Raw genomic sequence first — 23,464 nt, forward strand, 5'->3', positions numbered from 1 at the left:
ACATTGTATATGGGTGACTATTGTACTCACTTCAGGAATAATATTGCAACGACAGATGAACCAGTTAGATGCTACCTATCTTCCTTTAATTAACCATATGTGTATCTTAAAGGATTTAATTTATCTTAATGGAAATCACACTCTAAAATTTACCTCATCAGGTGACTTGGTGAATGAGGACTGCAGTCAGCTTAACAATAATGACTTCTTCCAGGCAATATAGATGAACTAAAGGACTGTTCCTGTTTGAAAACTGAAATGCCTATTAAAAATCCTTATGATGCTGGAGATTCCTCTAAAGAAATATTGTTCACAGGTTTACGTGAAAAAGAAATAGCACAAATAATAATGTGAACTACTGATTAAGCAAGAAGGATGAATGTTCCTTGTGGCTCTAAAGCTTACATTATTGGTCATTGCAAAAGTACTATCTGATATCAACTGTATCCTCATTCTGTAAGCAGTGTCTAACCTATAGGACCACTAAAATGCTGTTCTAACACAGATTCTGAGATGTCCCAAAGGGGAAACTGAAGTTTTGAAAACAGCAGTGCAAACCCCCCACAGCAAAGGTGAACAAAGACACTTTCCTTATTTTCTGTGCACACACATAGAAGAGCAATTCCCCATTGTTCCCTGCATCTGCCCTTCCTGGGCACCTCATCTGCAGCTCCTCCCTTACAGAAATGTACGGAGACATATTATAAGCAAATGTTCTCAAAGCATGACAACTGATTACTATCTGACTTGGCCTTGGTACAGCCTGAGCGTGTTAAGACCCGACAGTATTTCAATATTGTAAATGGAGTTGGACATGAAGTGAGGACGTGCCTTCTAAACTTCTTCACTAGAAGTTGGCTTGGGAGAGATCTGTAAGCCTACATAATGGAAAACTAATAGGAGTGGTAATAGGAGTTGCATACCATTCCTAGCTGAGGTCCATGTAAAAAGAAAAACAACAATGGTTGCAGAAACTAACATGAGTTTTGTTAGCTCCCAGTTCAGCTCCCCGACTTCCTGGCTGACCTCTGACTGTCATTTGTCTATCCAGAAATGTAGAGGTAAATCAGTTAAGTGCGTGAAGTCAATGTATATATGCTAAAGCATGTTAAAGTTTCAATTCGGTGCCCTCATGTAGCCCTAAATCAGTGTAACTTAATCCTGAAGATTCAGTAAGATAATGATGTTTAACTTTCCTTTTGGCAAGAACAATCTATCCTACCCTAGATTTCAGTTCATTATCCATCATATTTTTGCAGAGCTGTAGTCACATAGCCTTGAATGCTGATCCCTTCAGATCTGTTAAACAAGTCCAGGTCAAATCTAATGACTAATTGGACATGAGATAGCCAAAAGTGTGATTGCTGTTGGCAGCCAGTGGAACAGCCCTGCCCTAATGCCGGGGCATGACAGAGGATGCTGCACTGCTCTCATTTTTCATGTGAATGAAAAACTTATATCATTTGTAGTAGCTGAAGTTTGAACAACACTTACTGAAGTTTGAACAACAAAACTGAAGGTGTTTGGGGTGTTTTGGCCACTTTCCAGCTGTCTGAAATAGTATGGCAATGGACTATTTGGGGAAGCTGAGGGAAATTTTTGCTGGTGTTTTTTAAGAAGAGGTTGAACAAAGAATTGTCAGGAGCTATCTAGATGTCGATTCTGCCTCAGAACAGAAGAATGGACTGGAGATTCCCAGGGTTTCTAGGCGGGTCTTACTATGTCTTCTGTCACTTTTTCCTCTGCTTCCTCATTTCTGCACTCATATGGTTCCATTCCTGTTGTTCTCCACAGACTTGCTCCCTTGCTTGTTCTCTTTCTCTCCTCTTTGATCAGAAACATAGTTCCCAGGCACCATTTTTAATGCTGATGTGCCTCATTAGTGAGGAATGCTTCACTGACTGGGATAATTTGATTTTCTGAGTTCTTCCTCAGTTCTAAAATGCTTGATTATAAACCTTCGTTTCTTGTCCTAATCTTGTGTGGAGTTCTGTGTGCTAGTAAGTATATGCTATATTTCACAGAGCATCTAAGTCTCAGCAAAGCAATCCCTTAAATACATCACTTTAAAACTGCAAAGTATTTTAATGCAAGAAACTAAAATAATATAAAAATATATCAATCAATTCTTAAACAACTTATTTGAAATAGTTTTACGTGGAAAAAATGGTAATGTATGTTCCTGTTTTAATGCTGTAGGATAAAGATCAAAGGAACGAGCACTGCTGAGCTTCCAGTGAGCATGGGATGCTTTATAAATATATAAACTATTGGTTTTCTCGAAGAACAACTAAAATATGCTACCGAAAGAGAAACATCATTTTTTAAATCATGGATTTTCTTGACATCAAAATTCATTGCCCGACACCTAAGCTATAGGCAAGGACTGGCTCCACTGATGCTTTTGCAAAATCCTGAGCAGCACCACAGTGATAATCTTTCTAGGATGTTTCCCTGCTTGCAGAAATGGCTGAAAAGCCACTGATCTGCCTGCTCATTGTAAATTGGAGCACCTAAACTCAGCACATTAACACTTCCTCTGATCCATTTCCTGTCATGCACAGAAAATTTTGCAGCATGCCCACTGCTGAAGTCCTTCCTCCATCGCTCACTAACCTAATATTTACAGATTTTCCACCAAGTTCCCCTAAATTCAAATATGAATATAGACCTCTAATGACAAAAGGAAGCCCAAATGCCCCCTCCCCAGTGCCTGCCTCTTCACTGTCCATCCAGATAATGCACATATACTTTTGGGACGTGTGAAGGGTTAAAGATTATTCTTCATCCACAACAACGTGCCATTTATCCTCTAATCCTTCATGCTTAATTCCTGAATGTCAAAAGCATTGTTTGAGCCAACAACACTGGCAGCATTAAGCTTTCTGTTCTGCCCAGAGTGCCTGAGAAACAACAGACAAAAGTTTTCATTTCTTTCTGGAAGCCGCCTAGTTAAGGGTTAGTTTCATCTGGCTGTGGCACTGGTAGCTTACAAGGTCATTTGAAGGAGAAGCTCAATATAGTGAAGCACTGAAACAGGCTCAAGTGATCTCTGCAAATATTGAGGGAAACACACTGCACTTCTGTACACCAGGACATACTGCTACTCCTATTTTCAGGATTAAACTGAAGCAAAAGTTCCAATGTTTGTATTTCTCCAAAGAAGCACATGGCAAGACAAAAAGCCAAGCAGAGGCGTTCCTGTTGCTGGATGCTTTCTTTGGTCCCTGGGCTGTACTTCAACCCCAAAGGACCTCAGTAGCCTGCTGAGCTTCCGGACCATGGTCTTGAAAGGACACTTTCTTCTGAGGAACTCATGAGCAATAGGAGTGGTATTGCAGTTTAGAAAGAATAAACTCCCCCGATTACAAGAGGCCTACCTATCTGACCCACCATCTAGAAAAGATCATCTGGCTAGGAGTAACACTGCTGTGTTGCTGTTCACAGAAGAGCCTTTGTACTTGTGAGAGCGAATTTGTCCTTCCCATACACAGAAAAGGGTTCATTTAGCTGGAACTGTGAACAGCTCTTTGGCTGGGAGATGCCCATTTCTCTGGTTGCTAAAATACGTGTGCTGCCTTTGCAGGCAGTGGCAAAGGCATGCACAGGTGTGTAGCAATTAAGAGGTTACTTTACTGTGCTTTTCAGTTTCAAGGATTAAGAAACAGGCTCAAACACTTTTTGAAGTTTCATCTTTCATTGAATCCCTTAATCCCTCCAAGCTTGGCACCATTTCTCACTCATTTGTTTATATTTTAATCTAAAGTTTCTCACTTGAGAACTACATTGACCTTTTGTTTAAACCCGAGGCTGTGAGTGATGGTGCAGCTGGGAGTTTTGTTACAGCTTTTCCAGCTGCTTCTCACGACTTGGGGGGAGAGCAGGGAGCCTGCACACGAGCACTGCGTGAGGCTGGTCACATCCATGGCTGCTGATTTTAGCTTTGCAAGTTGTGTCACTGGACCTGAACGTTCATGAGCCAGTGGCCAAAGCGGTCACAGAAAGTGAAGGGTCTGACATGGAAGGATCAATATGTAAGCAAATGTCATCAGTCCTTGTGGGTTAGATAACCCTTATGTTTTAAAGAGATACTAATTAGAACTATTAAAATATGTAAACACTTATACTGGGCTAGCAAAGGGCCAGATCTCATGTTTCACCCATTCCCATTCAACAAAAGCTTGTCTTTTTGGTTCACCACAGGCATATGAGAGAGAAAACTGATTTGCACGAACAGCAAGCGTGGGGAGGAGACAGCTCAAAACACCTCTGTGATCCACAGGCAAATGGCGCTCTCAGACCAGCCTGAACTGTGAGTTACTGAGGTCTTGCCTCGTTAGCTTCTAGGGGAGCAGCAAAAGTGTCTCTGGCCCTCTGTCACCACCACCACCCACCACCCCACCCTGAGCAGCACAGTGAAGTTGGCAGCTGGCTGTGCGTCCTGTTGTATATTTGCTGGGAATGACAGAAAGACCTGTGCCCATCCCACCAGAGGCTCTGACACCCTGGAGTCTGCAGCATGAACCCAGAGGCTACGTGTGGAGCATGATGTGCCCTGGCAGCCTGCTGCTGGGATGGAAGCCCACTGTCCTGCTGCGTCCTCAGCAAGGCTGTGTCAGTGTCCACTCAGGCCTGGCTTAAATCATTTCATTTGGTACAAAATGGTACATAAAGAAACAAAACATTTCATTGGTACATGAAACGTTCATTGGTGCTTTATGTACATTTCATTTGGTACATAATTCTTAGAGTTCCTCTCATGACTTAGGTGAGGAGTAATGCAAAAGTAGACTGAAAATACACTGGGGAGGAAAAGATTCAGCCTCCTTGCTGCTACTTTAATAGGATATTGCATTCTTCAAGATGTGTCTTAAGAATGAGGATGACCAACAGTGATCCCTAAAAGGGAACATGTTCTACAGCAGGGCTGGCTGTGGAATTTGCCGCTGCAGGAGGTTATCGTGGGGCAAATGGGGCAGCTGGGCTTCAACAACTGCAGCAGTGTGAGTAAACCACGGCAGTTATGCAAAGAAGGACAGCAATAAATGTTTTTGAACGTCATGGCTCATAGCATCAGCTGATGACTTGTGAGAGTCAAGAGGGGATTTTTTTTCCCAACTCTCAGAATTGGCTGGGTGCTTTCTGCAGGGCTTCCCCTTCCCAAGACATATTTACTGCCCTTCCCTCTGCTTTGTTCTGGCTCAGTAGATTCAGGATAAGAGATGTGATCTCTTCCAGGCTCTGCTTTGTGCCAGGTTAGCTACCATACAACATTTCCCTGTACTTTCCTGTAAAGACTAACAATAATTTGATCATATAGCACCTTTCACTCAGAAGTTTCACAAAGTGACTACCACAAAATCCCACAGTTGTCACGTTGCCCAAAACAGAACACAGAGTCGCAGATTTTACTCAAAAGACATCCAAAATCCTCATTTCTAACAGCTGTATTTTTCAGCCACAAAAACACCAGGTTCCAAGCTCAGTCCTTACCCTCACTAGGACCCACAGGATCACCCTTCCTCACCCACCATGCTGGAGGCACCCAAACCCACCAACATCTCCAGAACTTGCCTATCAGGCAAGCTGACCTCAGGGCAAACAAACTGCCTTTCAGTCCTGTGGTGCTGGACTAGGACACAAGATGCAGGATCTGACGTTGAAATTCTCCCTCTGCCTAAGGACCCTATGTCTGGTATTTCTTATGAGACAGCCATGTTGTAGCTCACTGTTCTTTTAATCAGTCTAATTGAGAGGATTTCAAACTGCATGGACTAATTCATTAAGCTGCAATAATTCCCTGGGCCAAAGCATGAGGAGGATTGCCTTACAGCCCTACAATTAAGGCACTGACCTTAAATAAAAAGGGGACAACTCAAGCTTATAAAGCTTCAGATTCTACAAGATGTGAAAACGTGTACAACTTTTTACACTTACCTAAAGCACCACTTTAATGAATGAGGCCCTTCTAGGCTCTGTCAGTAGGAAAGGAAAATTGTCCCTATCTTAAAAATTATTAAATATGTTGTCTGAGGACACAGATTTGTTAAAACAAGGAATCTACTGCGTATGTGCATGCCTTCACAACAACCTTCCTTACTGTCCCACAGTTTTCAGTCAGAGAGCTGAATTTTTTTTCAGGGACACCAAATGGGGAATATATATATGTGACTGTTCCTAGATCAGAATAAATTTGAGATCCTGAGGTAGGATGGCTTTCAGATAAGTCTAGACATCTCCTGTGTAGACCTCTACATGAACGTTGGTCTCCTAGACCTCCGACGGAAATAGGCACTTTTATTTCACCTTGTAGAGGTTTTATGGACCTTGTTAACAAATGGAAGGTATTTAAAAAGGGTGATCATTTTTATAGTACTGAATTGAGCTCTACTACTGTTTTCCAACCCCTAAGCTGTCTCAGGCTGATCTATACCATTGTTCCCTAACCCCTCCAAGTCTGTAGGGGAATTCCCATCATATTTTAAAGGTCAAAGACACACCCTTGATTTTTCTTCCCTTTAAAAAACAGCAGAAGGTTGTGTAAGTGTGTGACACTCAGTTCTGTGGACATGAGAAAAATGGCTCTCACTCTACCTGACATTCCTTAGCAGGGATTCTGTTGTTAGATGGAACAGCTGCCCACTTATAGCATCTAAAACTGGGAGGTGGCTAGTGTATTTAGAATGGGGGCTAACAACTTCTCCCATGGTGTGGAAAATCCCATTTCTTGAGTTACAAAGTGCACAAAGACATTTCTTCAATAAAGTGAATCCAGCACAGCAACCATTGCTACAGAAAAGTCAAAATCATGCTGCTGAACTGTCTGGAAAACCAATATTTCTGTTCTGGCCCGTCTCCAGCTATTGACCTTTCATCACCAGTTCCAAACTCAAAAGGCCCAGGTGCTACCTAGTCTTCACCACCAAGTCTCTAGTCAGGCTTTGTTTTTCTCAATATTTATTTATGCCACCAGTTTTGATTCTAATGTTGAAAATATTCAACTATGGCTTCTCACAAAAAATCTTTTAGAGCAGAAAATGTGCAGAATGTGAATTTTTAACATACAGCAATCATCCCAGCTAATGCCAAGGAGATTGTTAGAGCGTCCATCATTCTCCAATCCCACCCTGTTTAATGGAGAAGATCTCTAGGATACAAGGGAATGGTATATCAGAGGAAATGCTGGGAACTTGGGGTATTCTGCAGCTTTGTTTAAAGATGTTATTAATTGTATCGTTATTATAGATGTTATTAATTGTATCATCACTAATAGACTCGTCTGTCTCTAGTCAGTAGTACTGGCTCTGGGATTACATAGACAAAAACACGGAAAATTGGTACTCTTTTAGGAGACTGTGAAAACTTGCAGGAGACCAGCATATGCTATAAAACCCACCAAAACCTGGATACCTAACTGTTCATGCCTCTGGTCAATGCTGAGAACCATAGTGTTATCAGAAATGAGATAATCTGGGCATACCTTCCTCTGGTCTGGTCACATTTTGGTTGCAGTGCTGCAGAAGGTAAACACACTGAAATACTGTAGGAATCAGCAGATCATGGCAGAAATACACTGGGGTAGGTTTAGAAACATGGGAATGTGAAAAAAATGAAAATTCTGTGTTTTTGTTGTTGTTGTTGTTGTTTGTTTGTTTGTTTCCTATTGATCTGATCAGCAGGCTCTAGCTCCTTAGGGAGCTGTATACTGAATGAGTGCAAGTTAGTCTCTTTTGCACATGACTGTGCACATCATCAGTGTCTGGTTTTTGCTCTGAATTGCCATCCCCATTGGTGGCCATGGAACAGATTCACAGAGAGTCATGTCAGCTGTCTGAACGCCGCATCTGTGCCAGCCTAGGTGCATAAGAAATTCAATACACAATCACATCACAGCAATATCCCAGTAATATTAAAGTCTACTTAAATACCTAGATTCTTTGAACATTGTTACTTACCCTCACTGCAAATGTCAGGGCGGGATCCCTGACGGCAGCTCACGGTGGGGTTGCACACTTGAAGAGGCAGTGATGCAATATTTATTTAATGTATTTCATGCATGTTGCTAAACCTCCAGATGTTTGTTTCTCTTACAGTTCTTCAGAAGTATGTCAGGATCTGAGCGGGCATCTCTGTGAGAGAGAAAAAGTTTTAATTAATATAGTCAGTCCATCACTGAGTTAAGTAGGATATCTTTTTGCAATAAAAGTATTTCCAGATAGATGTCTCAGAAACTTCTGCATATTCTGGGAAAATTGGAATGATTCTTGTTCGGAGGATCTACATATGCAGGGATAAAGATGTGATACAGTGTGTTCATCACATCCTCTGCTATGACCAGGCAGCTGACATTGACTTGTTTGGTGCTGGTCAGTTCTGAATAGAGGAAACAAAGTTAATCGGGGGGGGGGAGGGGGAGGTGCAGGTGTAGCTGGAAAAAAAATATTTTCATGTACTGTACGTATTATCCCTTTAAAAGAGCCCTCCAAGCTGTTCCAAGAAATTTCATCCATTATGTTAACTGTAAATGTGTATTTAATGCCTATCTTTCATTTTAGAAACTGGTTGTGTGATTTTTTTCTAATGTACTCTGTTATATCGTCATTTAACCTTAATGTTGCCTCTCTTAAAAATGCTGATAGAAGCCTTTTCTCTTACCTTGCCCATTCTGATGTCTGCTATGGAAAAAGACACTCAGATTAGTTTTGTATCAGGATGAAAGAAACCATGAAGTCATTATGGTGTCAGATATGCTGAGGAGAGCTGATAAGGGCCTTTTCACTGATATTTGGTAACTGATAACTGGCACTGATAACTGGCAGTCTGAAGGAAGAACTGATGAAGGGAAAGCTTTCTTTGCTATAGGCAACGCAGACCTCACTGGGATGGGCTGTGGTGCCTGGGAGATGTATGGCCCAAGGTGCACACGGTTAGACCATGCTAACGCAGAGGTGTGTTCATTGCAGCCTCCGTTACGGCAGGGCAGCTGGCCCTGTGTTATTTGGTGCTCATTAATTCAGAGTGGAGGAAACAGAGTTATTCAAGATTATGCTGCCATAGCCAAAAGAAAAAACTAGGTTAGTATTTACGGTAAGCATTATCATTCTTGTTTCACCCGCACACCTTCCAGACCATCTAATATAAGTCAAAGTCTCTGTGGAGTCACCCAGATGATTGCAAGAGATAAAAAATAATAATGGGCCATAAACTGAGGGAATATCAGGCGAACCCAGTTTAATAGTCTGTGAACAAAGTTCATTGTAGCCAGTGGAAATCCGAGCTGCATTTGGATCAGAAACATCTCACTGTGGTAATCTTTAGTGTCCATTTGCACTTGTCAGCAATACTTCTCTGATCAGTCTGCAAAGCTCTATGACTGGCACTTTTATTAAAAATTGTGAAAGATGGTGTCATGGGCTAATCCAGTAATAACTTCTTCCTGCTACTCTCAGGAGCCCAGTCAATCTTATTTAAACCTGCAAAGTCTTTGTTCATGTGCTGAGCGCCCAGGCTCCGGCAGTTCAGTGCAAGACCAAGTACACGGCATGGACCGGAGCTGCCTTGAGAATTCAGCAGTGCAAAGACGTCTTCAGAACAGCACCAGGAGAGAAGTCTTTTTCTACATCCTTGAGAACTGAGTTTTTTTTAATTATTTAATTTTTGTTAGAGTGAAAGAGAAGGAAAATAATTATTTTTGTGGCTCTTTTCTTTGGGATATACTGATCATACTGTGTTTACACAGCCTTTCAGATCTCTTTGTTATTTGACAACGTAAATATTGCCCCTTATTTATATGGTCATTGATGTTTAAAAGGTTAGCAAGAATTTACTGTCAGGATGAACTCAGTCTGTATTCTGCTGTATCAATGCAAAAGTCGCACTGCAGGAGCCAAGACCGTTGCTCTGGACAAACTGATTAGCTATGGCACAACCTAATTTATTTGGCCTTACACACGTGGTGGGCTGGGACTCTGAAAAGATCTGCTTGCAATGGAGCTGTCACAGGACACAGGCATCTTCCCCACTGGAAGAAGCAAACTCTAGCATTTGGCTGTTTTCAAAGGAATGTGAAGAAAGATGGAAGAAAGGTGAGAAGGAAATAAAAAAGAAACAATGGGGAAAGATAGGTAATCTAGTCAGTTAAAAATAAATAAATAAATAAAGGCAGGAAAAGAAAATAAGAAAAAAGAATGGGCCCCACGAGAGCCCTCAGACCAAGCCCCAGTGATGTTCCTGGGTAGCTGAAGGCGAGTGTGCCGGTACATTGTGCTGCCCTGACCCGGCTGGCCAGGACACTGCCCCTGGGTGGCCGCCACCAGCCCCAACAGCAGTGTGTCCCGGCATGCTGTGCCACTCTGCGCTGGGGAGATGCAGCGTGATGCTCCCTCTGAGTCACTTCTGCCTGCCTTCACACACACAACTGCGCTGCTGCCTTGCACCAGGGCCACCTCTCCGTAGGGCCACAGTGTGCAGCTCCCTGCCCTCACAGTGAGACATGCACAGGAGCAGCAGCATGAAGCTGGGGAGGCTCCCTGACACCACGGTAATGGGGCAAATAAGTGCCTCTGCTTGGAGCAGGAGCATAAAAGATGAGCAGAAGACTAAACCAAAGGGATCCTGTGAGCTAATGCCATGGCATTTGTCTCATTTAATGTCTCCCCCTCTCCTCCCTGAATGAGGATTCCAGCTGAGGAGTTTCTGAAGACAGGAAAGCCTTAGTCAAAAGCCCACCTAAAACATAAAAGGTGAGGTATTTTCAGTATTAGAAATAGCACCTCTCAGGAGAACTGAGGCGTCATACTTGCCGAAACCTTTAAGTCGAGCTGTTTACGCAGGCATCCTCAAGAGACTACTAATTAACGTGGAGCTCTGGGGCACTAAAATATTTTGATCTAGGCTGACCAAAGCTCTTCCTCATTTATATTTAAAAGAAGTGTCCTTTTATATTAGATGTGCTCATTTTATTTTCCAATTCATTCTCTCCACTGTCAGTGTCTCTGATCTGTTGCTTCTAATAATGCCAAGCATCATCCTCATGAAAATTCAAATCACTTTGCAGTCATTTAAGACCTAAAGGCAGCTGCATCTGGGCCAGAGTCCAGTAGGTTTTCGTGGATCTCAGAGGCACTGTGAGATGTACCAGGCAGAGATGTTGCTTGGCATCAGGTGAACAATGTTCTTCCTCTAACACTGTCAATGGTTTCCTCCGTGATTTTAAGCCAGCCACTTTGCTGCATCCCGGTCCTTGTCAGAAGTAAAGGGTGAGGATGCCACTTTCCCGGGCTTTGAGATCTCTGAGCATAATGCAGTAGTCCTTCCTACGTGCTAAGGATGTAAAATAGAGAGTGGAGTCTCATCAGTTCAAGTACTTACACACACTTGGTTTGCTTAAGAGTCAGGCTTACATAAATCAACACTTAAGAGGAACAGAAAAAAAACAACGGAGAATAAAGGTAGACTTTCTGCACTTCAGAATGTTTCTCCCCCATTCTCTGGGCTGTGTTATACTATATATTATCACTGTCATCAAAAGGGGTGTGTATAAGAACTTGAAAAACCAAACAAACCTGTCTGTAAGGTGTTCCGTATATCACAGTCCTGCAGGTGGCTTTATTTCCAAAGTGCCGGGCTGTGCTGCTGTTAAAACCTCCTGCTCCCCCTTGCTCCCAAGACCTTCTGGATTTAGCTGCTGCCTCAGGAGTAAGCGCCTGCCTACAAGTAAGCTCAATTTCTTTACTGAAGTCTCTATTTTCAGAAGGGCTGTCAGCTGCCAAGGTGGTTTTGCTGTGATGATTTATCAGGCACCCAACTGATGTACTGCCTGCCGTCCCTATTTGTGCATCACCTGTTTTCTCAATGATAAACAATTGACTTTGGTTTAATGAATTAATAGAGAAGACATGCATGAACCCCAACAAATGCTTTTTAATAAATTAACCATCCAGACCTGTCTCATTAAATCAAAAGAGAATGTTTGTAATGTGACAGCTAATTAATTGCTTCTTCCAACCAGGCACCAGCTGGAGCAAAACCAATATTGTAAAGCCCTCCTGTTGTTTAAACAGACTGCCTCTTCCCCTTTCTGTGTCCCAAAAGTGTATTTAAGCAGATATGTATGTGTGTACATAAGCAGCACCAGCTAATAGTGAAATACTTTTTGATGTGACCCAAACCAATATTCTGTTTGCATAAATATTTAAGAAGAGATTACCTTTGCTAATGATATTAAGAATTAACATTATTTTCTGGAACATGCATAGCTTAATATAGGAGCAACAGCATAAACTGCATATGGGTAAAACAGGATTTTTCCTTACTAAAATGGCTTTTGCTGCCTGTCACAGCATGTGGTCAAGCCTGTTGGTGGGACGTGGGGCTGGCAGCTTTGCCCAACACCTGTGAGTCCATGTCCAGTCCTCAGCAGGAACTGAGGCTGCCCGTCCACTTCACAAAATTAGTTTTCCAGTTTGGACAAACAGGTTTTCCTCACAGTAAAGTATGAAACCAAGCATGTGCTGAGTTCTGAACTTTCCCAGATCCAGTGGCTTTGGCTCTGTTTCAGTTCCCCTTCACTTGCAATAGTTCATCCATCTTCCCAGGTATCATTTACCCTGTGCAAATCGACTTTCCACCCTGGAAAAAATTGTCATGAAAGTTCACAAGCGAGGCACTAAATCTACTAAACTGTCATTACCATTCGGACAGCAATAATGCAAATACAAATAACTTTATCCTTTTCTAACTAAATCTTACCCAGATGGAGAAATGATTATAGCCTTGCAATGTAGCATGTTATTTTATCTAAGCCACCACTATTTCCAACTAATTTTTTCCAGTAAAAGCATTAGCCTAAAAAAGTCAAAGTCAAATGAGAAATGATTTGTACTGCAAAGAGAATGTGTTGAATTCACCTTCCTCTCACATTTTTCCACTTCAATTTCAAGGAAAAGTAACTCTTAAACTTGTGAAACTGTCAGAAAGAAATTATTTTCTGCTGACAAGCAGTAGAAATAAACAGTGAAATTCTGTCCTTGATGAATTTGAGGGGAAAATTGTCTCAAGTAGAACTGGGATTTCACTCCAGACATTTCTCTGTGTGAAACCTTATTTGCGGGCCCGCAGGTATGGAGGGCTGTGGAGATGCTTTGAGCAGGCTATCTTAGCAATCATTTCTAAAACACGTCTCACCAATTATCTGCAGTGATATTCTATTCACTTCTCCAAAATTGCAGTTGGCTTTCGGGGGGTTATTTCTGCCTACTCAGTTGGTACTGGGGTATATTCACAGCCGGCTGCTCGTTGTGCTGCCTGGGGGGGTGACAGTTGCAGGAAAATAGGGTATGCTGGCTGCCGAGGGCACGGTTGGGAAGATCATTGTCACTACACGTGTCCTGGAGGTCTCTACATTTTTCAGCAGTGCCAGAGTGGGATCACTGACTGCAGAGATGTAGGTACATCTCTGGCAATGTCCAGAATGACAGAGGTGGGCTATCAGTGACTTGTAGTTCTCCCTCCCTTCTTCACTGTTCTGTTTCTATCCGGCTCTTCTGCGTGTGTCTGTCCTGCCACCCCTTGGTGAGGAATGAGAGGTGAAATTCTTCTGTTGAAGTTTGTGAAAAAAAATTCACATTGATTTCAAGAGGGACAGAATTGATTTTCTGCTGTGTTAAACACTAATTTCCTTTTGCACAGCTAGTAAGCATGAATAGGGATCAAATCCCTCGTTTTACAGAGACACTTGTATCAATACACTTGCACCACAGTACAGAATCCTTGGCTTCTTTCAACCAGACACTGTAAATTTCAGAATTTTGGGTATAATTAGCCAGCATCATCTCGTGCCAGTAATGGAATTAAGCATAAACGCAATTGAAGAAAAAAGTTAAATAAGCATTTTGTGCTTCTTTTCATTTGGATTACATTCTGCAGCAACTCAGAATGCTGCTGTTCTGACTTCCTAAATTGTTAGTGAACAGATATGACACTGGGAACCTTTCTCTGTGTGGTACAGTAACTCAAATTAATAAAAAAAAAAATCATATAAACTCTAATATTAAAGTCTGGCAATCCTGCTATACCTGAGACAGGACATGGTAGACTCACGTGGATTGCTTCACGTGAATTTGGCAAAATTCTGTATTGCTCACTGAATATATGGGGTTCATCCAAAAGCACAATTACATATACATGCATACATGCAGGGGCTACTCCACATTAAATCCTTTGGCAGAGATGCACAGAGGAGAGACTCTTTGGATACATTCACTAAAATTATTAATGGTTTAAATCCTCATATGTTCTATTCATAATGATATGATTAAGTGGAAGTGTAATGTTTTTGAAATACTACTTTGCCATACATCTAAATTCCTGTATATCAAAAGATTTCAGAAGCCTTCCTAATGTTTCCATAGTCCATATCTCATCAGTACATCACCTACATTAAGACAGGACTTATCCTTTGGTTCTGTAACTTATCCATGAAAACTTTTGTGTTTACTTCACTTTTCTCACTATATGCAGCTATTTGGACATCTTTTGATTTGGGGTTGATCTCTAAGATTATATTATCCTATTAACTAGCTCAGGTGTCTTACTGCTAGAAATTACCCAAGCTAGAATTAGCTATGAAAGGCAGAAGCAGCTTAGGTCTGAAGAAAAGAGCCAAACTGGCTTGAGCAGTTTTGTCTGAACTCTGAAAGGCAAGAGCCAAAATCAGGTCCACTTATGTATTCACAGCAGCTAGTGCATGGAACAATTCCTGTCTCTCCTAGAAAAGAAACTAGGACATAAAGATCTGTGGGTTTAATTTTCACTTAATTCTTTCCTTCACATCTCTCAAATGATCACCATTTCTACTAAGCTGCATATGAGGTGGTCCAGGGTCTTGGGTATGGTGAGTCTCAGCCACGAAGAACAGCGAGATGCATATGTGTGTACTTGCACATCTGCATGTGATACATGCATAAAGAAGGGGGGTGGACCACAAATTCTCTTCTTCTGTACCAACTTCAGTTCGTGTCATAGATAATGCTTTTTTCCATCCCCTTCACTGAAAAATAACCAGTTCTCTGTTACTTTACTCTGCAGTTGTCTCACTTTTGGTGCAAGAATCATCTTCCCTGAAGCGTGCAACCGCTGAAATAGTTTCCCAGTTTTCCACATAAATTTTCAGTTTCTAATCTTCTTTGAAAATGCGTTTCTTTCTCAGACCTTGTTAATCTCCTCTACACTCTACACTGGCTGACATTTGTGGCAGTGTCTTATGGACACAGGGAGCATCCTTATGGCCGGAATGATGTTTTTCATCATGGGGACAGTATAGGGACTTGCTCAAATATTTTTACCACTGATCTCATTAAATCATAATGTTAATCATAATGTTATTTTATGGTTTATCCTTCACTCCCTAGGAATGTGTGATTCCAGTCATATTTACTGTAAAACCACCTATGGTGTGTTTGTCAGTGGCATTGCTCTTAAATTTTTAGCTCCTTTAACTGCAGGTTTCAGAAGATAATCATTAGCTTTGGTTGAAGTCTAGGTGATGGTGGCCGATGGTACATCACAGATCCATATATCCACAACAAGGAAATAATGCCTGTCACCTCATAAAGTAGGTTCTTAATACTATCTTTTTGTCTTCAACTAATGTCTTAATATCTCAAGGTGATGCTGGATTCAGTAACCCACAGCACGTTTCTGTCAAACACAATGGTTTGTGATCCCCTGATGTCTTGGACAGAGTTATTTGGGACAACTGAGGATGGCTATCCCACCTGTGATCATCAGACAGGTATGTAGACAGACTCCAGTTGAAAAGAATGTGCAATATCAAAAACTTATGGCTGGTTTGCACTTAAATTACTTCAATTCTAGTCATGTAGCAAACAGGCTGAGCCCACTATTATACCCTTTCTTTTTTTTCTAGTCTGACCAACCTAAAAATTATCACTAGCCATGCAAGATAAAGGAAGAATATTAACCAGCAGCGGCTTTAGTTCTACAGTGCTTTGTGTTTCAGGGATGTTTTCCCCTCATGTGGCAAGGTGGTACACATAATGCAAGCAGGAACTCCCAAAGGACAGTGTGGTTCATTAACTGGGGCAGGGAACTACGGGCTATGCAAAGAGAACTATGCAATTCTCTACCTGTGCATTTGGAAACCCTGTTCTGCTCCAGGCCACGCATCTCACATGGGCATCCCAGCTGTCCGAGGGACCTCATTCCAAATCTTCGCCCTTTGAAACAGTTGCTTTAAACTCCTAAACAGTGCTGATACTCTTCTCTGCTCTCAGGCTAAATCATTCAACAGGCTCTGGAAAGAAAGGTAGCACAACCCAGTCACGTTACTCAGCCAAACTTGTGGCTGAGGAAGATTTATGGTTTTATGCAGTATTTTTCTCTTACAAAGCTATTTTTGTCCTTTTAAATGAGAACACTGTTGGTCTTAAGGAAAAGTCCTTTCCTGCCAAGGCACAGTTGGAGTAATAAGGAACAAAACTTTCCACATGGCTTCTCCTGGTGCTAATCCCTGACCATTGAGGACTTAGCGTTTTGCTTCAATATTGCTGAATTTGTCCATTCAACGTTTGTGTGACGTATGAGGTAGAACATAAATCTTCATGCCTCAACCAAATGTCTGTATTCAAAGCCCTGAAGAAATTGAATTTTTATTCAAATATATAGAGAGATGGAGAGTTTTAATATTAGTTTTCATCCCAATTCAGAATGAAATTGTAAAGTACATTTGAAATGACAAAAGTCATAGGAAGTATTCTGGTTTAAAATTTAGATTGCATTTCAAAGTACCTCATGCAATTCAATTTACTTTTGGATCAGTCACAATAATTCTTATTTTGCCTTTATTTTTACTTTAGATTTGCCTGCTATTGCATCCTCTTTCTCTTTTTTTTTCAATAACAAAACAAACAAACAAAAACACCTGAAATTGAAATAATCCCAAGAGGAGTTCTGATACCAGCAGATCAGCATTTGCCAAGGGCAAAGCATCCCTTCAGAGTCATTTTGACAATTTCTAGCATTCCTGCTGTGTGATCCCTGTTATCAGTGCAAGCTCTGTGACTCAGCAGCTGCTCAGCCCTGCATTCACGCAGGCAAAGAGCAGTGCTGTGTGCGTACCCCTGCAGTTGTGTTAAACCAAGCTCCACTTGGAGCTAAGTGCAAAGCTTCCTCAGCTCAAAGACGCGGGGTCCTGTGCAGCAATCAGGCCAGACTCCCTCTTGCTAAGCAAAGCTGAGCTGGGGAGATAATTAGCCTTTGCTGACCATGGTAAAAGCTCCATTTCCTTTTCCACATGTTTGTTATTGCTCAATTTTTGAGCTTTTAGGCTTTCCATACACTCTTGACACTTGCAATAATTTCATTCCTGTATTAAATTGAATCCAACCTTGTAGAACCTGTGAGCCCTCTTCTCTTTTCCTTCTTTTCTTCCACAGCAGCCAGGGAGCACACTGAACATGTCTAATACACAGAAATAAAACCTCTCCCGCAGTGCCACCAGCTTTCCCAGGCAGTCCTGGGGCAGCACAGTGAGGAGCACTTTGCTCTGAAGGCAGAGAAGAACATCGGCCAGCACAACGCTCAGCCCACACTGCCTTCTGGTCACAGTAACAGGCTGAAGGACTGGGATCCATTCCTCTCTTGAAAACCTGCTTTGTACTCACTAGAAGCAAAGTATAAGGTCAAGTTTAAACATATTCCACATGGAAATATGTTATTAATGTGCAGAACTGTGTATAAGCCATATATATATTTGGATGAAAGGGATGGCAAGTCTGCCTAGAGTGTCAGATGAAGATCACTGATTTACAGGCTATAGCTGGGCTCACTCAGCTCCTGTGCTAGACGGGACACTGGTATTTTCATGTACAAGCCTACATTAATATATGTACAAGTCCAAGTAAAATATTTTCTCTGAAAATGTGAAAATGTTCCTGCAAACCAAAGCAGAGATAGGACCCTGGCTTAGTGGGACCTTTGGTCTGGGACGGGCAGCCATCCTTGTGTTCCCAGGAGGAGAACTGCAGGGTCAGTCACCCTTTACACATCCCACGTTGATCATTTTAGTGTTTTTATTTTCTGGCAAGCAGAACAGATCAGGATTTGAATTTTAGGGGGCATCCTTTTTGTTTTATACAAAATGGAGGAAGCTAAAATCTGTGACACTAAAATACTGTGTCATTTTCATTTCTTTTCTTCATTTTCCAGCACTTGAGTGCTGGAAATTAATATAGAAATATCAGTATAGGGAAAATAATATATAAAATGTACAGAAATTCTGTCTCCAAAAATTAAAACATGTCTAAATGAAACATATCTTTTCTAAATGGTGGAAAGGGCAAGGTGTGAATCCCAGGCTCTCTTCTTCACCGTCCTCCTTCCGGATACCCTCCCTTAGGCAAGCTCCTGGCAGGCCCCCATCACTGAGGGAGCTACCTGTCCCCTCCTGCTGGAGGGCTTTCCCTTGTGCTTTTGCACGGTGGTATGAAATTCAACCTGGCTCTTTATTTTTTCACTAAAAGAAAACCTGAAAATCTGTCAGAGAGGCTTTGTCTTTGGCCGACCTTTTCTTCCAGCAGGGTGTTTGAAGTGGCACGGTACCTTGGTCACGTCCATCGCCGAGCAGGGGAGGCTCCCCTGAATGCTTAGCTCAGATGTAAGAACCAAAAGGCAAGAGCACATGCAAATACAACGGCTTGGTGTCAGCACGTTTTGAATGCTCATCATATACATGAGTGCTTCATAGAGCCCTGGAATATTCCAAAAAATATCTGAGCCTTTCCAAAGCCAAAGCAAACAAGGAAGTGAGACCAGATGAGTGCTGCTCCATGAAAGAAACATGCTGTGGCATTTATATCGCCAGCAAAGCTGATGTTTATCGCAGTCAAGTCAAAGTTTCAAGATCAATGGCCAAAATATTTCAAGATTATTCAGTCTACCTGTGGAATGGCACAACAAACAGTCATGCTTTTCTTTCATGATATGATTCTATGAAAAGAAGAGCCATCAAACGCTCTTGCAGACAGACAGACAGTGCCGTCACCTTGTCATTGGGGTGCGTATTGCAGACAAATGCAGCGAAAGGGTCTGGGATCACTCGCTGCCGCAGCTCACAGAGCAGCCTGGGAAACCCAGGGCTGGATTCACGCCCGGTCCCGCAGTGAGGCCCCTCCGCAGTCCGTCTGTCTAGCTGGGGACCTGGTGGTGCTCCAGGCTTCCTAAGGGGGCTAGAGGCTGTTGGCACAGGACTAAAAAACAAAACAAAACAAAACAAAACAAAAGTCTGCCTGGTCCAGAAAGGGATCGATTCAGCCTTCTGCTTTTCTTGAGCAGCCTCTACAGCTGGGATTCCTGTAGAGCTCAAGCCTGATTTTGAAGTGATTTTTTTTTATTATTTATTTATTTATTTTTTGCTGGCAGAAGCCCTGTGAGCCTGGTGTTTCCAGCACTCCCATTCTCCCCCAAGGAAGCCTCCAGCTTCTGACACAGCCAGGTGTGTGCACTCCGCAGGGCTCGGAGGAGCTGATCCAATGTCAAGCTCACCAGATTTCCCTTTTAAATAAGGAGCTGAATAAAATCTCAGCTTCAAATATCCTGAAGCGATGGGGCCCAAAAGCCAGACCCAAATCTTCTGCCCACCTCTTTGCTTTACGGGGATGTCACAGTAGCATCTCAGGGTTTAAAACACAGCACTCGGGATTACATTAATTCTGTATGTGCATACAGATGAAGATATTTATAGCCTGGGAATGATTCATGAAAGCAACCACAAATTCCCCTGTAAAATTTTAGGACTTATAATTAGAAGTATTAATTATTTTAGAGAAGCCCACATAGGATGCAAGATCCATATTTCAGTTATTCTGTCACAATTTCAAACCCTTTGAGTTAATTTCACTGTGGAAACTCATCCAGCCAATTTGCATCACTTTGCACTCTGAACTGGTTGTCTAGACAAATGGCAGGTACAATCCACCTTGCTTGCAGTGCTGTCATAACCTAATTTGTATCACGATGTCATACAAGCAGTGCCTAAAATCAAACGTTCAGGATTCATGTGAAGTTGAAGTAATGAAAAAAGGATGGCTGGGCTAAGAAATCATGAAATGTAAGTCCAGAATAAGATGCTGTGACAGGTAAAAATAAACTGAACTATTTCTGCTTCCATTGCACTACTCTCATTCACACAACATTTGATTGCTCTCCTATTGTTATTTACTGGTCTGTAACAAGGCTACTTCAAGAGTAAAAGAAATAATACAGATAATATATTCCAAATCAATTTAGTGCCCCTAAATTGATATGCTCTGAAATCAATACCTCTCAAGGCTGGTGTTCCTGCAACTAATTAAGAATCTCACCTGAGAGAAATTGCTAGCCACCCTTAAAAACTTTAAAATAAGAGAAGCAAACAGAATAATGAATGAAAGAAAATTAAGATTCCAAAATGTGGACCTGAAATCTATTCTCCCAGACTTTATCTCAATGGATGCAGAACGGACACAGTCTTGCCCTTGCCTGTATTTCTGGTCACCTGAAAAAGGAAGCTGTACATCCAGAGGAATCTGGGGGGAGAAAACCGTAAGCTCAAGCCTTTGCGTGTAATAGTTTAGCTCCCAGAGAGAAAAAAAAAAAAAAAAAAGGGGGGGGAGGGAGGTTACAGAAACTGCCCATCACTACATGCCCGGCTACTTCAATAATACAAGCCTGTGTTTTGTTTCTAGAGAAAAAGCGTGAGTCACAGCTTATGTTTGTTAGCTATAGCATACGGGTTTATCACACCAGACCAAGATTTTACATCAGGAATATTTAAAGTAAGTTTTTCTAGGAAAAAAAAAAAAAAAAAAGGTATTGTAAATAGATACATATTTCTACACGGTTGCCTGGTACCTGCGTTGCTGAGGAGAGCTGCCTGCTGATTTAACTGGCAGAGTAGCTGCAGGTTTCAGTTCCCTGGCGATTTAATTAAGAAGCTCTTTCACGCTTCCCCTTACCTGTCAGAAATGTTTCTCTGGTGGAAGGCGTGTTAAGAGTAATGCGTTTTTCAGTTTCTAACCTAACAAAAAGCATTCCCTACTGCAACATTAACAACATCATTTTAGATTAAAGGAGTGAAGGAACTTGCTGGAATTATGAGAAAAGCAAGCGACAAATGAATGGCATTTACCCATCTGCCACGGAGCGCAGGCGGGTGTCATCGAAGGAGAGTACTTCAACACCTGAGACAAAAGGTTAGCTCAGTCTAGGAATGCATCACTCATTTTTATCACACAGCACCAAGTTCTCACCAATTCTGTACTCTGACCTTTTCATATTTTTAATTGCTTTTTTAAAAGGTGTGTTATCTTTCTTTGTACGTGCAAGCAGTTTCTCTCAATATGCCTGACAATTAATGAGAATGTTTGTGTGACAACAGGAGACAGTAAAATGCACAAGGCAGGGCCTGATGTTTTCTGAAGGAATAGGGAAGGAAGTCTGCAGTCAGAAGAGAAGAAGGAAGAGGGATCAGTTTTGCTTGAAACATGCTTACTAAAATGAAGTGCACAATGAGCTTTGCATTGCAATGTTCCCCTTTCTTGCCAAATATGTTGCAGATTCTGATTCTTTCTGGACATCCATCCACCCGGAGTACTGGAGTAAGCACAACGTCTGTGAGTGGTTGCAGTTTTGCTGTGACCAGTACAAACTAGATGCCAACTGCATTTCCTTTTCCCATTTTAATATCAACGGCTTACAGCTGTGCAACATGACCCAGGAAGAGTTCCTGGATGCTGCAGGCATTTGTGGCGAATACTTGTATTTCATCTTACAGAATATCAGGACACACGGTTAGTGTTCCAGAAACCAAATGCAAAAGAAAAAACGTTGTGTTTTTGTGTGAGTTTCATGCTAGCAGAAAATGTGGGATTCATAGCCTCCAGAACTGAAGGATGGCAAAACGAAGGGCTGCTTAGGCACTGTGCTGAGCTCAACCTGCACTGTCCTGGGAGGGGTTACATCCACGCTGCATATAGAAAGACACGGTGCATATTTATTCCTGCAACCCAAAATACTGAAGGTTGCTCTGCTTCTCAGAAAGTAAGCAAGATTTGGCTTGATGGGGTTATTTTGCCCAGAGAAGTTGTGTATCCCTGGAACCGTTCAAGGCCAGGCTGGATGGGGCTTTGAGAAACCTGCTCTAGTGAGACGTGTCCCTGCCTGGGGCAGGGGGGTGGAACTGGGTGATCCTTGAGGTCCCTTCCAGCCCAAACCATTCTAAGATTTTATGGACTGCAAATCCACCTAGTTACTAGTAGGCTCCATGATGCTCTTGAATACAGACAATTTTGCTATTTTCAACCTTGTCTTGAAAGATTTATCACTGCTTAAACAAATTTAACTTCAAAAACTGTCTAAGCTATTGATGGTTTTGTCTAAGTGAAATACGATAAAACCTCTGCTGCAGGTACCCTTTCCCTACATACATTACTTTCCCCAGATTAATTAGTGGGCACGCCATGCCAGGGTACTTCTAACCAGGATTCAAGGAAGGTAATTCAGGAAGGAAATCTGCCCTGGTAGATGAGACATTGAGGGGCATTTGGGTGGCTTGGAGCCCTCAGGGGCTCAAGCCTGAGGCCAGGCAGAAGATTATTAAATGCAGGAGATAAGGATGTTGTTAGGGGAATTAAAGAATACAGAGCTGGGAGGAAAAGCTCATTAAGAAAATTAACATTTTGTATTCAGTGCTGAGATTGAACAGTTGAGTGTAAATGAAGTACAACAGACTCTGCGTTGCACGGGCACAAATGCCTGTGAGGAAGGGCACTACATGGCCCGGTAATGGGACTCTGCTCGGGCCATGGACCAAACTACACCTGCACAAGCTGGCTTAATTCTAACCTGATTCTATCAGACAAAGATGTGATGCAAATAGTATGAAAAAAAAAAAAAAAAAAGAGAGAGAGAGAAGATAAAAAGAGACATAGTAAGAGCAGTGGGAAAGACAAATCATTTTAGCAGCAGAAAAACTGAAAAATGATTTCATGGTTTTATAGTCTGCACTTTCTATAACTTTTATTCTGAGCTATAATCACAAGCAATGGCACAGTTTGGCTTTAAATTTCAGTTCAGTTTTTGCTCTTCTGCAGAAAAGAACTGAACACTGGATTATGTTTTTCCCTCACAGGCATATCCTTTTTCACTGATGTAGAAGAAACAAAACCAACCAACAAGGACTGTAAGTAAACTTGCTTGTATACACTAATCTCCATTCAACAGGAGACACACAGTGTATTCAAAGATTAGCAATATTCAGCAGTTCAAGAGATTTCTAAAACTGAGAAAATCCAGGCCATTTATTCCTACTCTAATGCCTTTCCTGAAATACCTGCAGCATGCAGAGAAGGAAATGTTGACAGATCCCAGCATTTCTGAACTGGTGTTCTGAAGGGAAGTAGGATCC

The 23,464-nt window shown here is 41.8% G+C and overlaps 2 protein-coding genes and 1 long non-coding RNA gene across 3 annotated transcripts in view; 1 reads left to right on the forward strand and 2 right to left on the reverse strand.

Moving 5' to 3' along the window:
• The window catches only part of EHF (ETS homologous factor), a 63,605-nt gene extending 55,498 nt beyond the window's left edge, over positions 1 to 8,107 (reverse strand). The window contains exon 1 of the mRNA XM_035328763.1: positions 7,956 to 8,107. The gene's annotated coding sequence lies outside the window, so the exon portion shown is untranslated. The remainder of the gene's footprint in view (positions 1 to 7,955) is intronic.
• ELF5 (E74 like ETS transcription factor 5) overlaps positions 1 to 23,464 on the forward strand; it is a 39,863-nt gene that overhangs the window by 12,375 nt on the left and 4,024 nt on the right. The window contains exons 3-5 of the mRNA XM_035328761.1: positions 15,667 to 15,793; positions 21,615 to 21,848; positions 23,189 to 23,239. Coding sequence (XP_035184652.1) covers positions 15,667 to 15,793; positions 21,615 to 21,848; positions 23,189 to 23,239 — 412 coding nt within the window. The remainder of the gene's footprint in view (positions 1 to 15,666; positions 15,794 to 21,614; positions 21,849 to 23,188; positions 23,240 to 23,464) is intronic.
• On the reverse strand, positions 9,266 to 11,855 carry LOC118168392. Its single transcript, XR_004751523.1, has 2 exons — positions 11,565 to 11,855; positions 9,266 to 11,322 (listed from the first exon to the last, which is right to left on the reverse strand). It is a non-coding gene; the product is annotated as an uncharacterized LOC118168392 (long non-coding RNA).

This window comes from Oxyura jamaicensis, chromosome 5, assembly GCF_011077185.1.
Source record: "Oxyura jamaicensis isolate SHBP4307 breed ruddy duck chromosome 5, BPBGC_Ojam_1.0, whole genome shotgun sequence".
NCBI classification, from domain to species: Eukaryota; Metazoa; Chordata; class Aves; order Anseriformes; family Anatidae; genus Oxyura; species Oxyura jamaicensis.